At 39.2% G+C, this 16,707-nt stretch overlaps 1 protein-coding gene across 2 annotated transcripts in view; it reads right to left on the bottom strand.

Annotated features, from left to right (window-relative positions):
* Positions 1–1,037: 1,037 nt before the first annotated feature.
* LOC106955431 (golgin subfamily A member 7) overlaps positions 1,038–16,707 on the bottom strand; it is a 27,915-nt gene continuing 12,245 nt past the window's right edge. The window contains exons 3-6 of one of the 2 annotated variants that reach the window (XM_015045600.1): positions 12,404–12,556; positions 11,713–11,814; positions 9,122–9,176; positions 1,038–2,406 (exon numbers count right to left, since the gene is read on the bottom strand). In XM_015045600.1, the coding sequence (XP_014901086.1) occupies positions 9,135–9,176; positions 11,713–11,814; positions 12,404–12,556 (297 nt within the window). In that variant the 3' untranslated portion in view covers positions 1,038–2,406; positions 9,122–9,134. The remainder of the gene's footprint in view (positions 2,407–9,121; positions 9,177–11,712; positions 11,815–12,403; positions 12,557–16,707) is intronic. The other variant, XM_015045599.1, reaches the window with a different exon arrangement.

Raw genomic sequence — 16,707 nt, 5'->3', positions numbered from 1 at the left:
AACAGTTGGAAGAAACCATAGAGTCCTCAGTCTCACACACGTCTTAGATTATCCTATCTCCAACTGAGAATGGATGCTTGGACTGAAAGTTTGCTGCATAGCGTAGAAACTCATCCAGTTTTGATTTGACGACTGGGAAAATATTCTGGACGCTTTGATGAGCCAAATATGCACAGACATACAGGATGCATATGTAAAGCTGCGTCTCTGGCTGTTTTACTAAGGGGTAAAGAAATGACAAGTGACACAAAACAAAAATAGCCAACGTCTTTTCTAGCTAGTCTCAGGAATTCCTTGAACGGCCACCAAACTAAACAGTCGCCACAAGACTGCTGTGCAGTTTAGATTCATTCAAGTTATTTTCTTACAGGCTCAGGGTTCTGTGGTGCTTTTATTAAACCTGCAGCGCAGAGAAACCTAAACGAGAATGAACAATATAAAGTTTTGTTAATCTACTTATAACCTAAATACAGCAGTAGGAAGTTTAACCTGTTGAGGAGCAAAATAAACTAAGGTACAGAAGTTCAGAAGACTGTCACAAGTGCAGCTAATTGCACACACGCAGCTCCGCTCCCATCAGTCACACACTCCAAAAGAGTTGCTCTCGACTCACCCTGCAGTTACAAAAAGCGACAAAATGGAGCTGGAAGATGTTAAAGTTGAAAAGCTAAAAACAGGAGAGGCTACGATGCTTTCCCAAAGTTTAACCTGAAAACAAACACAGTAAAATCGTAATTAAAATGTAGAATTTAATTAACGACCAATGTTGACAGACTGTAGAACAACAATGATGCCAGAGAGAACTCGTTCTATAATTACCAAAAATCAAGAACGACTTCTGCATCCTCAGAAATCGGGTGTTAGGTGTCGAGTTGACTGTGGCGTCTGGCAAACATGATGGAAAACGTCGAGCCTTGATCTAAACACACCGAATGTTCATGAGCTTCAGTTTGAGTTAATTATCTGTGGGGAAATTTATAAACTAAAACCTACCCTTTTTTTTTTAAAGGACTCAACAAACGAAGCAAAGCACAGCGTCACATATTAACAAGATTTATTAGCATATCATCTAGAGTAGATTATGAATACACTTGAATTTCATTTGGCAAAATAACAAAAAACGGTTCAACATAACCTAAAGAATTAAAACAGATCAAACTTTTATTTACAGAAGACATCAAGACTTTCCACCTGGTTCACAATCAAACCTGGATACCTGTACATGAAGAGGCTTTAAGACGAGTGAAGCCCAACATCAGCAGCTTCCAGGTCACACTGCGAGACGGGAGGATTAATTAATGCTAATTCAGGTTCAGAGAAAAGGGATAGAACGTTGGGTTTTAGTAGAGATGCACTGATCAGGCTTTTTCTGGTCCGAACCGATTTCTGGAACTCAAAAACAAAATGTGCTGCAGGTTCCATGGTAGAGGTAGTGACTCTGATGGTGCACTGACACGTCAGTCTTTTACCTTTATTAGATTTCTGAATCATTGATTGGATGGTTTGAGTTCTTAAGTTATTTAAAGCATGACTGGTGCATCTCTAAAAACAATACACATTTTCAATTTGGACCTGGGAGAACCAGAACATCAACCTTGTTCAGTGAAGCTTGTGCTTTTGTAACATGTGCGAACCCCAACCATGTGTTAATGGAAAACTGTTCTAATTCTGGACTCTGTCCACCAACAAGAGCACTTTCAATACTTCTGTCGAAGGCAATATTGGAGTATATGTACATATTACTAATAAAAATGAACAGCAGTCAAATATTATGCGTAGCGCACACTCACAGCACCTACAGTATGGTACACTGTTAAATCACTACGTGCAAATCAAATATTTACAGGGATGAAAATTTTCCGCCAGACAAATAAGTTTGAAATAAACACTAACATTTATGAAACAGGCAGATAAGGTGCAAAAAAAAAAATAAAGAAAAAATAAAAAAATAGGTGCAAAACTAGCAAACACCTTTTAGAAAACAAACTCTGAGGTAAAACCCCCAACAACCAATGATCCCAATCGTTACAGGTGAACTCTGGAAAACATTGCAAAATATGTGACCCTGTTTGATGGCTGTACCATTCCAAAAGGGGAAAAAAAACAAAGAGAATTAGGGTATTTCTCCAAAAACACTAACATTCAAACAGCTGCATTATTCCAGCATAAAAACACTAGTTAAATTCTGAGTTCAACTCTTATTTCATCATATTTGTAGTCGCTTTAAATGCACTAAAATACAAAACAGGCCACATTAAAAGTCAAATGTTGCTACAACATTTCTTCAAAGGGATTTTCTGAAAGACACATGCTCTTACACCAGGTAGGGGGATAGATTGTAAAGACGCAGCGTTAAGGTCGTAGGTCATGGAGGTCCTCGGGGAGGTTGGTTCTGCCGCTCCGCTGCTGCACAAACAAACAAAAGCAGAAATCATTAAGATGATGTGATGCTGACTGAAAAGAAAAAGAAAAGCACCGACAGCAATCAGCTGAACGTTTCATTAAAACTAAAACAAGTACGACCACATTTTTCAGACATGAGAGCAGCCAGGCGTTTTGCACAGCTGAATGGTTGCCATGGGAGACGAAAGGATTCTCAAACGTGCATGACAGAATCAAGGCATCGCTCCAGGTACGTTTTTGACGAGGGAACAACAATACAACATGATGTAAAGCTAAAAAAAAAAAAGAAAAAAAACCCCGCCAATTTTACATAATACTGCCCCTTTAAAAATAAAATATTTTTTTCATACCAGATGTGATTTTTAAAAGATTTTTTTCCCCACTTTCTTTTTTCTAAAAAAAGAAAATAAATAAAATGTTCCTTTATGAAGGAGCATTAGGGCTCACTTATAAGAATTTCTGCTTAATTACATCAATTTAGTCATAATAGCAAAGAATAAAGGTCCAATTTTCATCAGAAAAAAATGAATGAAATTACAGAAAAAAAATAATTCCTGGATTTTTAACATCTTAACGACCAAGTCCCCTTCTCTACGAGGGGCTCAGTGAACCCTCTGAACATGTCATCTCTAGGTGTTTATCACCCAGCAGAGCTTGAAGGAGAATGTCAATTTGACTTAATTCTAGTTCTTTCCACTTTGCATCATAGCCCTCTTCACAAACAACACAGTCAGTCGTGCTGCTCTTTAGTCATTTCCCAAACATAGGAGAGGCATAACTCCTTTATCTCTTGGTAATTGGTAATGTTTTATAGTGTACCCTCAGTTCCTTGTTCCGCCATATAAACCTTGAGACGGTTCAGTTCCACTCATTAAACTGCTTGGGGGAAACCGGGGTAAGTTGAGCCAAAGGGTACGTTGAGCGTTACTCTCCGTTTCTAGGGAACAGCTAAAAAATAAAATAAATAAATAAATAAATAATTGATCATGTGATGAAGTAGTTAGGAAGACGTCATTTGATGAAGTTTGTAAAAGAGCACCATGGGTAAAGCAGTTAGACGTTGATTTCTTACAAACCGTTCTTTAATTTTTGGAAATGAATTTAGTCTAGCTTTTGTAAATTGTGTAGAATTGGGTTTAGGTCAAACAAATGATGCGACCGCAGCCAGACCTCAGTATGAACTATGCAGAACCCCTGAGCGACCCGCAGACGTCACACAGCGGCGCTCTGTTTACTGAAGGGATAATGGATAACAGAGCCGTTTATAGATTTATTTAAAAGTTAACTCAGCAATGGGAGCCGATGTTATTGTGACAAAATCAGAAGCAGAGCTAAAAAAACAACGGCAAAGCATGTACAGAAACATGCCTGGATGCGCAATCAGAGCTAAGAGTGGTGGGACCAGGACGGGACGTGCCTCACTGACAGACTTCTTTCATATTTAGGTTTTTTTTTTTTTTTTTCAGGCATCATTTACATCTGGTCAGAATTATGACCATGTCTCAGGTTAATGACATAAAAGTTGGATAAAATGAGACGCGACTGTTCTGCCTGCAGTCGCTTTGAAAACAATCGGATGCGTTTCCGATTCGGTGGAAGTGGCTCGAATCTGATTTTTATTTGGGGTGAAAAGTTGAGAATTGGGCAGTTCACATTCTGTTAGGGGGGAAAAAAAAGTAAATTAGGAAAAACATATTGAATTTGCGTGCTGTGTTAAAGTATTATTATAAATAGTAAAATACCGAAATCCCTTGGTAAGACATCTAAAGAAAATTGCATCAGGTAATATAAATATAACTTAAAGCTGTCCAATCATCAAGCCAACAGCAGTGTGTCATTTTAATGCTGCCGTTACTGAATAGGCACCAATCCTTTTAAACTGGGAGACACTGAGCAGTGTTTACCTCCAATATTTCAATTCAACTTTCACTTCTTTCGACAATTTTAATTTTATTGTAACAATTTTCAAAATTACTCTCCGAGCGATCCACGTGGTTCCTGCCACTTCACCAACTCAAATTCGATCAAACTTCAATTTCATGTATAGTTTTTAAGACTATGAATAAAGTTTAAAACCCGTAATGCGACAGAAATGTACAAAAGACTGAGTCGGCAATATATTCACACTTAGCCAGGATGGACATAAAAGAGCGACCTGGCTGTCCAGGGTATTTTAGTGGCCTGCCCCCAGGGTCCTAAAGCCTCGAGTCAGAGCACAATGAAGACTTTAGCTTGACTGAAAAAATAACTACATAGAATATATGAGAAGAAATAATCCTGCCATGAGAACATTTAATACTAAGACCAACATATTTAAGATCAACTTACTTTTAAAGAAAGAAAATAAGATAATAAAAATAAAGACCTTTCAAAGCCTTAATTTTAGATGCATCAATTTAAGACTTCTTAAAGAAGCACATTCACTTTGATTTAGGCTCATTTACTTTGTCTTGAGTTTACATTTCAGGGGGATGAATCTGTTTCAATCCGTGTCTACTTGCACGACTCTCAGACTACGTTTTGTTTAAAGAGTCCATTTGTTTTCAGATATTTTGAGGAGCAGATGACATTTTAACAATGTTCTATCTCACGGATGTAAAGAAACAAGAGGAAGAGGTTGTCATGTCTGCTGACAGGAGGTCCAGAGTTGGAGGCAGCTCCTCAGGCTTCATCCAACAGCAATGTGTGGATCAGCCTTAATCTGATCACACAATTGGAAGCATTGAAGTACATGCATCAGGACTTTTGAAAGAGAGGCGGTGACTGCTTATTAACATGATTTACAGCCCTGCATAATAACAGCAATTTAAAAAAAAAAAAAAAGGCTGAAAATTACCCCCGTTTTGGCCTGTGAAAAATGAACTTGACAGCTAAGGGAAAGCTCCATTTTCAGGGAATGAAAAAAGAACACGGTGCTAATGACGAACATCACTTCTGCCCTCGCCCCATCCAACAGTCTGCACAGACTCGATTTTTACAGGTTTGCGCGCCGAGCCAGGCGAGAATGCCTGCGACGGCAGAATGTGTTCGGAAACAGACGCCGGGAGACGGACTTGGCGCCGTCGGCCTCCGACAGCCCAGGACGGTCGAGGGCCAAGCCCATTTCCCCTCCCACTGGGGGCCGATCCATCACCGCCGTTCAACTTTTCACCTGGCAGACGGTCAGAAAACAGAATTCCTGCTTTAAGCCTGCTAGACCTTCAACGGGTGGGAGACGAAGGTTTTATGTGTTCTGGAGGAGCTCAAGTTCAATAAGGAGCCCGTTGATTAAAGCTGAACATTCCAGAGATCAGAGCTCTGGACCAGAGTGGCTTTTCTTCATTTTCAGCAGGGATGCATCAAGCCGTGCTCAGAGGAGACAGAGGAGAGACTCTGGCAGGAAACAGAAACTCTGAGATGGATGTACTGCAGGTCCCCGCAGTCGGTTCGCTGGCTATGGTTCACCCTGCTTTTGACCGTGGTAAATATCCCATGCACACTTCTATCAACAGCTACTTATAAAAGTCCTGGCTTTACATTCCTCCAAAGGACTTGCATGTGAGCTGAGGCCCTCGGCTCGGAATTTCAGATGAACAGAGAAATCGTTTTGGTAGTTAGCCAACAGCAGAGCGATGCACAGGGCTCTGTGGTCACAAAGACGTTGCCAGACACAACATACCTCCGGTAACGCGTTTACTGAGAAAGTCTCGCTCCCGACTGATGGTGGCGTCTCTGCTGTAGAGCCGCCACCTTACCCCGTCCTGCCTCTAACGCAACGGAAGCTGTCAGGATGATCTGGACCTGGGAGGTCCTAAATGAGCCGGACTTTCAGAAAAATTGATGAGATGAGCAATGTGGAAGATCTGTAGGTATTTGGACCGCCATCTGTGGCTGATATGATGCTGTGCTGCCTCAAGAGGGTGGAGCATCAGAAATAAAACGAGGTGGAGACGGCTGAGATGCTGGAAAACTTATAAGACCCAAAGATTCCTGAAATCAGTACCAAGTATGCCTTCATAGGATAACTTTGACCATTAGATGGTAGCAAAAGGCTTCCAATACAATCTTTTGTATGTGTTGAATATGTAGCAACTGGCAACAGTGGGAAGCATAGCAACATTAAACCCAGATGGAGATTGAAGCAACAGTCTAGAGTTAAGGAACTTTTGAAGTCATTACTTACTCTGGGTTTCATTTGGACTCACTACAGTGTAAGGAGATTTTGACATATTAAACATCACAGTGTTTCTCGTTGAGATTGACTGTGGAATGAAGAGCTACCAGCCGACCGAAAAGGCTCTGATTATTCTTAAATTATTTGTTTTGCTGCATTTTGGGTTTCCAGTAGGAACGATTAATGACAATGAGTGACGGACAAAAACACAAACAACGGGTAAGGACGGAGGCAAGAGGCATCGCTATAACAACCGACAGCTGGAAGTCTAGGGCTACGGTGAACTACGTCACAATCACAGCTCACCCCATCAGTGGACAGAGACGGCACACTTACCTTGAAAAAGTAACTTAGTTACTTTACCGATTACTTGATTTTAAAACCAAGTTACTTCATTGGTTACGATCAGCAGCTGCAGAAAGGCAGCTGTTCCTCTACTACATCCTGTCCAAACAACTCCTTCCACTGCCCCCTTACTGGTTTTGACCAACATGACAGTCAGACTCCAAATATTTCTTCAAATTATATGCAGTGTTTATGAAGCTGTACAGTTTGATAGGCTGGAAGACTATTATTATATTCCAAGTGCAGAACTAAAAGATTCTATGCAGTTTAAGAGATGGCAGCGAAAAAAAAAAAAAGCAGATTTACAGCTGGCAGTAAAAATGTCTATACATATCAATTCATATTAACTGACATAAACTTAAAAAAGATGTTTTTCAATGTTGCATTTAATGCTTGTGGCATTAAAGAAATTCATGTTAGTACATCAACAATCAGCCAGTAACTCTGTTCTGGGACTGATAGCTACTGGATACATTCTCCACTAGGGGGCTTTCTCACTCTGTCCTCATTGCATTAAATTGCTGCATGAGAGAAGTATTGAAAATCACAGGTTATTCTGTCTCCCACATTTTCAATGGTGTGAAAGCAGCACTTTGTCTCTTGCACAGAGGGAACAGCGAGCCTTCATGTTGTCGTCTTTAGCTGATACAAACTCTAAATAGTGACACGTTTCCAACAAGAGATGTTGTGCATCTCTGTCCTCCCTGCTTTGGTGTCACTGCTGCCGTTACAGAAATGCAGGAGGAAAGCCACAGGATATCTTTTTATTTCATGAAATAACAAAAAATAGCAACATACAGCAACTTTGATAAGCAAGTGTTCTGCTGCAGGCCCATGCATAGTTGAAGCTCTGCCCCAAGGTTTGAAGAGATTAAAAGAAATCATAGAAAGAGTGTGCTGAGTTTGTGGAAAAAATAAAGAAAAATGCAGGACAAAGGCCTTTTAGGAGCAAACGTTTGATCTTCATGGTTTTTTTTAGTCAGATCTTAATATTAGAATTTCATCTCGTCTTGTGAGTTTTGTGTATCGTTATCCTCCTACGACTAACAGATAAAACAGGATCCAATATGAAAGCGCACCATAATCCAGATTATTTTCATCATGGTGATGCTTTTGTTAAGCAGACAGAAGCTGGTTAGAGCGCAGATAGATGGAGTTACAAATCCTAGGAGAAAACCAATTAAGTGTTTAAAGCAAATTTATGTGATAAAATGGTCCAGTCAAAGTCCTGACCTAAACCCCAAAGCCAATATGTGGAAAAACTTGAGTTAAAGCTATGTTGCAAAAAGAATTGGCAACATTTTTTTACTACGCAAATGTGTGAAGCAACCAAAACGAGCTGGGGCAAAGCGAGAAGTGGCGCAACCAAACCTGACTCAGAGGCTTTAGGCTTTTTTTTTTTTTTAAATTGTAGAAAAAGTTGAAACCCATTCATCACTCTCCTTCCACTTTCCAATTATGCACTACTTTCTGTCATTCACATAAAATCCCATTAAAACACACTGAAGCTTGCTGCTTTGACATAAAACCGCCTACGTGTTGTGACTAACCGTACACGCTTGGAGCCTCAGTCAGTTTGAATCAAAGCTTCGTTTCTCGCCCTCAGGTGACTGAAAAGCAACGCCGGAGCTCTTCTTAGTTCCTTCCAAATTTGGCTTGCACAGTCTACAAGCTAATGACTTTTTAAGTGTGATAATCGCTTAATTAATCCCACTTACTGAAGGACTTAACGATATCCACAGGGCTCCAAGGATTAAGAGATTCTCCATCACTTTGTTTTTGGATGTGTTGCTTAGGTTTTGGATAGCTGGTGTGTTTTAAACATCAGGTTCTTGCTTAATTTACAGTATGACTAAACACTGGGCGCTACAATGTGAACATTGAGGAGGAAGAATAATCCCTAAAAAATGCTCTATAAAAACAGGCTTCCTGGTGGGGAAGTAGCTCGGTAATATTACTCACAGCTCCTAACTTTGATGTGGGATCCGTCTCTGAGTGGGTAGGAGGCGTTCTTTTTAAGAGCAATGGACAGAGGGGCAAAAAGGGAGAGCAGCTCGTTTTATTACTCCTCTTTACTTCCAGGGCCAAGGCGCTCCAAACTTCAGTTACAACTTTGGGAAAAAATGTGCGTGCTGTCGAAATGTTTAGCTTGCCGAGCGTGATACATCACCATCTGAACTACTGGAACGGGCCGCTGGCTCTGGCTGCGGTTGGACTCACCATGGGATCGCTTTTATCTGCTGAAGCTTCTGTCTTCGTAGATGGTGATCTCGATCTGGTCGAGGCTGTTAAGGGAAGAGCAGCTGCGGCGAGATCACACACCGAGTTTCAACCCAAACCAAAAGCTCCCCCCTCCCCCCCGCTGCAGCTACAGTGCACTTGTTCTGTGTGCTGGCCTGAGCCACACAACAAGGCTGGGTAACATTTCACTTAACACTGATTTTTTTTAAGCTTCCCCCCAAAAATTGGGTTGAATGGACTTCATTAAAATATCACAATCTCAAACTGAAATTTTGAGAAACACTTAACATTTAACTAACATTAAATGTTAGTTAAATTCATAACATTCATAATTCACATTCATAACCGGGGAACCATAACAGTCAGTCTCTCCAACATATTGGGGGGCGGCAGGGGGGTTGTGATTGTTGCAGTCTAAAATGACTAATTTTTTTCAAAAAATTGTGGTAAAAGTTATTGAAATAAAATTCAGCTTTTACTTTTGTCAATCTCACAAAAAGAATTTGAATTGCTGTTAATCTTCACCTTTTTTGGTGAAGGTTAACAGTTAATATTTAAAGTGCAAACAACATTTTCAAGAACCTTATTGAAAAATCGCTTTTAATGCAAATAAAATCACGTCCTGAGAAGTCATTAAAGTGCAAAGAATAATTCCATGTAGGTCATTCGTTTTAACACCAACTGTATGGCAAGTAGAAGCAAATCCTTTAGAACAATTTAAAACTGGTTTTGCCAAGAACATAATTTTTTATTTTTTTTTAAAAGGCGACGCACATGCTTTCATCTGGCAGGTTCAGCTTTCAAGCGACGTCATAAAACAGGAAGTTAAATTAGAATGTGGCTCAGAGATTGGTCAAAATTCAGCTGAGTTGCAGTGATTGGTCCAAAACAAAGAAAATACAGAAAATGTTAAGCTCACTGGTCGGATTTGCAGGAAAGCAGAGTGTATTCTTTCAGGAAGTTAATATGTGAATTCCATAAAAGCCTTTCTTATAGAATCGGTTTGAACTTTTTCTATTGTTTCTTGGTTTGAAAACTTATGAGTTCAGAATAAAAAACATCTAATCAAATTTGTTAAAATGGCAAACAAGATAATCTGCAATCTGCTCTCTGAATTTGTGAGCTTTATGAAATCTTGATGCTATAAAACCTTTTTACACATTCATGAATTTATGAGGATTTGTATGACTGTGTTGTTTTTAACCAGCACAGTTTGAGTATGTTTCTGTTGTTATGTATGTTTGAAATGCATATCCCACTATATGATGATGAAGAGCTCGCAGGGAGAGAAACGGTCTGAGACTCCCGCTCTGCAGCATCAACCTTGTGAAAAGCTGCCATCATATCAGCATAGAATGACTGAGCATCATTTTATGTGAAAAATTTTTTGTAAGTAATGCAAAGGTACCGTTTAGGTACAAATGAGCAAAAAAAACCCTAAAAACATGATCTGAAAATTAGGACTGAAACAATTAATCAAATTAATTATTATTTTAGTTGACAATATTGAAACTAATTTAGTAATCGAGTCATCGTTAACTGGAATATACAGACTAAAACAGGCCATTTTCTGAAAGATCTGTACAAGCTATACAAAAAATATATACATTTTGCATTTAACTTGAAACATCTTAAATGCTTGTAATTATGTTCCACCCAGAACTCCTCAAATGGCCTAGTAAAGTGATGTTATGTTATTGCATTGTTGGCAACAAAATATTTTCTTATTTTTAAAGGGGAATTGATTTATCTATTTGCATCTGTTAATGTATTTCTAATATTGTTTTTAAAAGGCTAAAGTGGTTAAATGAAAAATCTGCAGAATGAGAATTTTCACCCGATTAATCGTCAAAATAAATGATCGAATAATCAATTACTACAATAATCGCTTGTTGCAGGCCTACTGAAAATATTAAACTGTCATATTCATTTTGTTAAAATGTTAAACCCGTAGTAGTTCAGGTGAAACACTGCTGTCAACTCCTTCCCCCTCCCCCACCCGTTGCTAAAATCAGCGCAGCAGTTTGACGGAGTTGGAGAAATAATCCAGATCGCTGTCACTCCACCGGCAAGACAGGAACAAAGTTCAGCTGCAAACAATTTCACTCATATTCTGTTAACCCTCATCTCCTCTTCCCACCCAGCTGGAATTAAAGAGCATGGTGAGCCATGCCATTGCATGACACACACACACACACACACACACACACACACACACACACACACCAACAGTCAGGATGTTGGGGCACCCATTGGTTTTATGGAGATGTTATAGATTACATAGGACTTTTATGTAACTTTTTGAAGAGTTTACATTCATAGCAGCAGATTTCCTGTAAGCCGCTTTGACTGCTAGATTCCATTTTTAACCATCATCAGAAGGACAGTAAAAAACCACGAGTATTCAGACGTGCTGTGCGCCATTTCCTGGAAATCCAGAGGCTCATACGAGATGGCTGTTTTATGATGAGGACTGTAGCTTACAATCATCACTGTGTTTGTAGAAAAAAAAAAAAGAAAAAAGGTTATTTTAAATTGGATTTATGGTTTCACAGAGAGTGGGAGGATACGACTCGGAGCCCTCTTTCGATGGGATCTGTCAGCAGGAGGCCTCGTGGTGCGTAGATCTTGTCGTTTTGTTCCTGGATATATTTGGCAATCTTCTTTAAAACCTAAAAAAAATGCTAAGTTTTAAAACAAAATTGTGACTTTTGAGAACACAAATCCCCAAATAGAAAGAAAAGATATTAGGGTTGAAACGATTAACCGGTTTGATCTTCATTAATCGATTATTGAAGTGCGTGTCAACTAACTTAGTAATCAATTGATCGCTACTGGAGCTTACAAATTCAAAAAAGACCATTTGCTGATCAGATGCAGAGCAGTAATTTAGCCAAAATTGTACTGATATATATATATATAAGAGAGACAGAGAGAGAGAGATTTAATTTATCATAAAAACACCTGGGAAAAGGTTTTAGCCAAAACTCAAGTTTTATTTTCACCCAGTTCAGATTTACTAAAGGAATGCTGTTACTGCATTTTAGACAATAAAATGTAAAATGTAGAATGTGCCATTAAAAAAAAAATCTAATTATCTTCTAGAACAATCGATAGATAAAACGATTATTCAAATAATTACTAGTTCCAGCCTTAAAGAATATTATATTCTTTAAGCTGAAGAACCTTATTTGGGTACGATGGACTCACTTCAAACAAATATGAACACTGCGTGACTTTGCACAGCCTCCATTATCCCACCTTCTCGTAGTGAGTCTCCATACAGAGAAAGACGGTGTAAGCGGTGAGGCAGGCCAGGCAGCCTTCGATGAGCGACTGACTTCCCAGCTTCTCTGCCTCCGCGTAGAGGTTGTTCAGTGTCCGTATCGTCTCCTCAAACTGCTGCTTGTCAATCTGAAACATGCGAAAGCAATAAAACAAGACCAAGCAGGTCAAATTAGGACATCAGTGGGGCTATTATTTAAAAGGTGTGTGTAGGATTTATCTTAGCAGTTCTTTTCGTCTCTATAAACGAGGGGCTGGATGTTCTCAGACCGGTCATGCATCAAGAGAATTCTAGGCTTCCTTCCCGCATTTCGAAACACCTCCTGAGCCGATTGGGTCGCCTCGGCTACGAGCCTCGGGAAATGTTTCTACTCAGCAACCGGCGGGAAGCGGTCCAACTTGGACACAAACATCCTAAGTACACAAAGCAAAGCAACTTTCGAAACGTTCGCTCTTCAGAGACACGTTTGCTCAGTCGTCCCCGAACCAAAAGACACCATCTGGGTTTCCAAGTGAAACTGTTGGACTCAGAGCTCTAAAGTATTCACACCCTTGAACTGTTTGGGTTTGTTGTGACCTGACCACAGGCTTCAAAGCTTTATTGTTTGCATGAAAATAAGAGGATTTTTAAGTCGTTACAAATAATAAAAAAAAAAACTAAAAAGTTTTTATATTCTAGAAGTCTGTTACAAACATTTACCAGACATTTCCCTTTTGCAATCATAGAGTATTTGTTTTTTTTTATATGTACAACTTATTTTGTTTATTATACATGTCTCTTTTTTTTAACGGTACTTATATTTTTTTGTGATTTTTGGATTTTGTTCTGTGCATGTCTTTGAAGTGGTGCTAAATGACAATAAAGTGAATTTTTATTCGCCTCTCCTTCACTTTGATACTTCTAAATGAAATGTAATACGACTCAGATTTCACCAAATGAGTAAGCAAAAGCAACTCGGTTAGATGTGGTATAAGTATAAATCCAGCCCGTTTCTGGCCTGTTTTGTTGAACAATATCAGCAACATCATGTTGGAGAAAAGCACGTTGAATAAGGTTCTCCAGTTAGAAGAAGCTAAAACAAACAAGGCCTGGGCGATTAATCAACTGTATACATTAAATGAACTTCTGGTTTTTGAAGATTTTATTTTTTGAAAACTGAATATATAGGATTAGAGTCTAAGAGCCATGATTAATGTATTTAAGGCCAGCTTATTGTATATTTTTTAAATAATTTAATTTAAGACTTTTTTATTGTACAACCCATCCATTTGTATCTTCTACTCATTAAAAAAATCTCACCAAATCTTGAGTCAGTTCTGTGAAGTGCCACTTGTACTGAAGCAAAACATAAAAAAAAATGTGTAGCGTTTACTGAACTCTGATTTTTGTGTTCTGTTGTACCCTTAAACCGCATGAAGTACCGAGATGGGAAAAGAGAGGGGAAAAAAAAGGAGACAAGTCAGTGAGTATCCCCTAAGCAGAGCCAGAAGCAGCAGAAACCCGTCTAGTGTTCTGCTTCTTGTGCCTGAGCAATGCATCATCTCTGGCACTTCCCATCTAAAGTTTGTTTTCCCACTAATTTCCCAGTTTGAAGGCTCTGAGTATCTTCCCGCTGTGAGCTTCAGGCCAGCAAAACCAGGCAATTAATGAAACTCCACCAACCAGTGTAGAAAGTGAGCAGCCACATGGACTCAAAATGCTCTCCTGGTACTTTGGCAACATAAAAAAAACAAACAGAAAAGAAAAGAAAATCACACAAACTAAGACAACAAATATGCCTGAAGAAAAAAACATTGCAAACCATGTGACTTCTGAAAACCACAAAATATGCAAACCCTGCAAAAAGGGAAAAAATGTTGGCTCAAGTAACAAAAAATCCCAAATTAACTAATTAAATAAAAATGCAGGTCATAAAAAGTTTGGCCCCGAGTTGCGCTTAAAAAAAAAAAAAAAAAAAAAAGAAGGAAAGAAATGGAGGTACAGCTAATCTTGAACGAATGTGTGGGGGAGGAACTTTATGGCAGTGAGAATGAAGTCTTCCACAGCCTCATCTGCCCAGCGTTGATGTGGATATGAAATAAAGACCGGAAAAACACTGAAGACCACCAGACTCATGGGGAAGTGCCAATAAAGCTTCTGAAATGATGGGAAGCAGCTCTTTCATGTGGTAATGAGCGTCAAAGCCACAGTTCTGCCTCAGACTTCAGCAACCTGCTCCTCCATCTACACATCCGAGTTCCAGCTACTGCCTCAGCAAACACAAACCTGGAGTTTCCTCCTCTGTGTTATAGGCCTGGCGGGCCTCCAGGCTTTAACTGTCCCCTTCCAGGTTAAGCGTCATTGGCTTATTCATTTTTAATTAGTTTATTTAAATATGTATGTATCAAAACCAGTGACAGCAAAGACATGTTACAGTTGGTGCATTGAAGTAGGCAGTAGGGGGCGCTCACCAATTATGTCGTACCCCACAAGGTCAAATAATCTGCAGCTATTAGAAATAGAGTAATCTGATCCAAGCTGAGTAGAATTATTGTAAAAATTTACAAATTCTGCATATTTGTGCATTGAAAAGACTGTTTACATGAATTCTATGTAAATGCCACCAACCAAACACAGGCGGATCTTTTTCATCCAATCAGAGTGTTCCTTGTAAACAGCGCATTCAGGTGGATAAATAAAAACCAATCACAAGTCAGTCCAGAATACTACTCCAAGCAGAACCTGCTAAACAACATGTTTGGATTTAGGAAGACACAAGAAAATACAATAAATGCCTGAATTTGTTGTATTAATAATGTTTTGTTTACTACAAATGATTGTTCATTTGTAGTAAACAAATTTTAGGTAGCATTTCTTTGAATTTATTTTACATTTAAAATGTGACCAGTATTACATAGCTGGTTTTAAGATCCACTGGTTGATTGCTTTCGGTAATTTGGATTTTAACTTTAGTGCAAAAATTTAAAAAATCTGAAATTTTAATTGTATTTTATTGTATCTGAGACTCTGTGAGTGGTTACGTATTGTCAATAGTGTCTTCTACATAATAACCTCATTTTCCTGTCAACTTTTAATATTTTTTAAACGGTGTGCCACCGGTGGACCGCCCCAGCGCCCCCTACCACCAGGCTTAGCTGGTTTTCTGGGGGGAAAAACTTAGAAACATTACAATTTGGATTCTCAGTAAAAAAAAAAAAAAAGAAAAAGAAAAAAAAAAAGAAAAGAAAAGAAAAGCAAATAAAAAAAAACTAACAAAACTGTTTAATCAATGACTCAAATTCAAATATTTAACAAATTCTGCTCTTAAGTGCTGGGTGAGCTGAGAACAATCTTTTACACATTGCTGACCAGCTCCTTATGAATCCTGAATTCAAACTCCTCATAGTAGAAATGACAAACACATGTTGCACATGTTGGGGTCCAGCTGTGGACTGAGCCATGAGGAAATGTTCTGCTGCACCATGGGAGCATATTAGTGGGGAGAGGAGAAAGCCAATCTGGCTACGAAGCGCCGCTCATCCCGGGCGGCTCGGATGACGTTGGTAATGTACAACGAAGCAGGTGTTCCTCGACTCTCTCCTCGTCACAGTGATTCTGGACTCTCTACCAATCAGTGATCCTCTTCTTCTGTTGAGAACTTTGAGTTGCACATCCTTGTAAACTCTGTTTTGCACAGTTTAAGTTTAAAAGTGGAAAGTAGGTCAGTTATGCTAGCTTGACTTTGACAACCTTAACATGTTCATGTGCTGCGCAAATGTCGTTTGGTTCAGTTAGTGTAGCGGTTCTCAACATGGGCGGTACCGCCCCCTAGGGGGCGTTCAGAGGACGGCAAGGGGCACTGGCGGAAATTTTTACAAAAGGGGGGCGCTGGGATTCCTTTGGTCGAAGGTAAACTTTACACCTTAAATGCACAACAATACGAGTTTAGACTTTGAGTAAGTTGGTAAAACTACATTGTGTAACATTAAAACATGTTTGGCTGCAACGGTATCGATGGCAGCTCTCCTTCTGTTAAGTATTTGTAGCTTCTTGGCGCAGCTCCTCTCCTGCTACTAGTAGCTTCACCGCATCAGTTCAGCGTTACACCGACTGATGACATTGCTGTGACTCACTTTTTCTGATATTTTTGTACAAATGTTTTGGCAGTTCTGTGATCATGTCAAAGCAGCAACTTATATTAAAAAGTGTTTTATTTCCGTTTGAAAGCTGCACGCTTCCATGGAAGGACAACAGAAAATCGCACTTATAAACATGTAATTACTAAAATCACGGGACATAA

Source organism: Poecilia latipinna, unplaced genomic scaffold (assembly GCF_001443285.1).
Source record: "Poecilia latipinna isolate Pla-1442-1.1 unplaced genomic scaffold, P_latipinna-1.0 Scaffold734, whole genome shotgun sequence".
NCBI classification, from domain to species: domain Eukaryota; kingdom Metazoa; phylum Chordata; class Actinopteri; order Cyprinodontiformes; family Poeciliidae; genus Poecilia; species Poecilia latipinna.
This window is presented reverse-complemented; position numbering and strand designations above follow the sequence as displayed.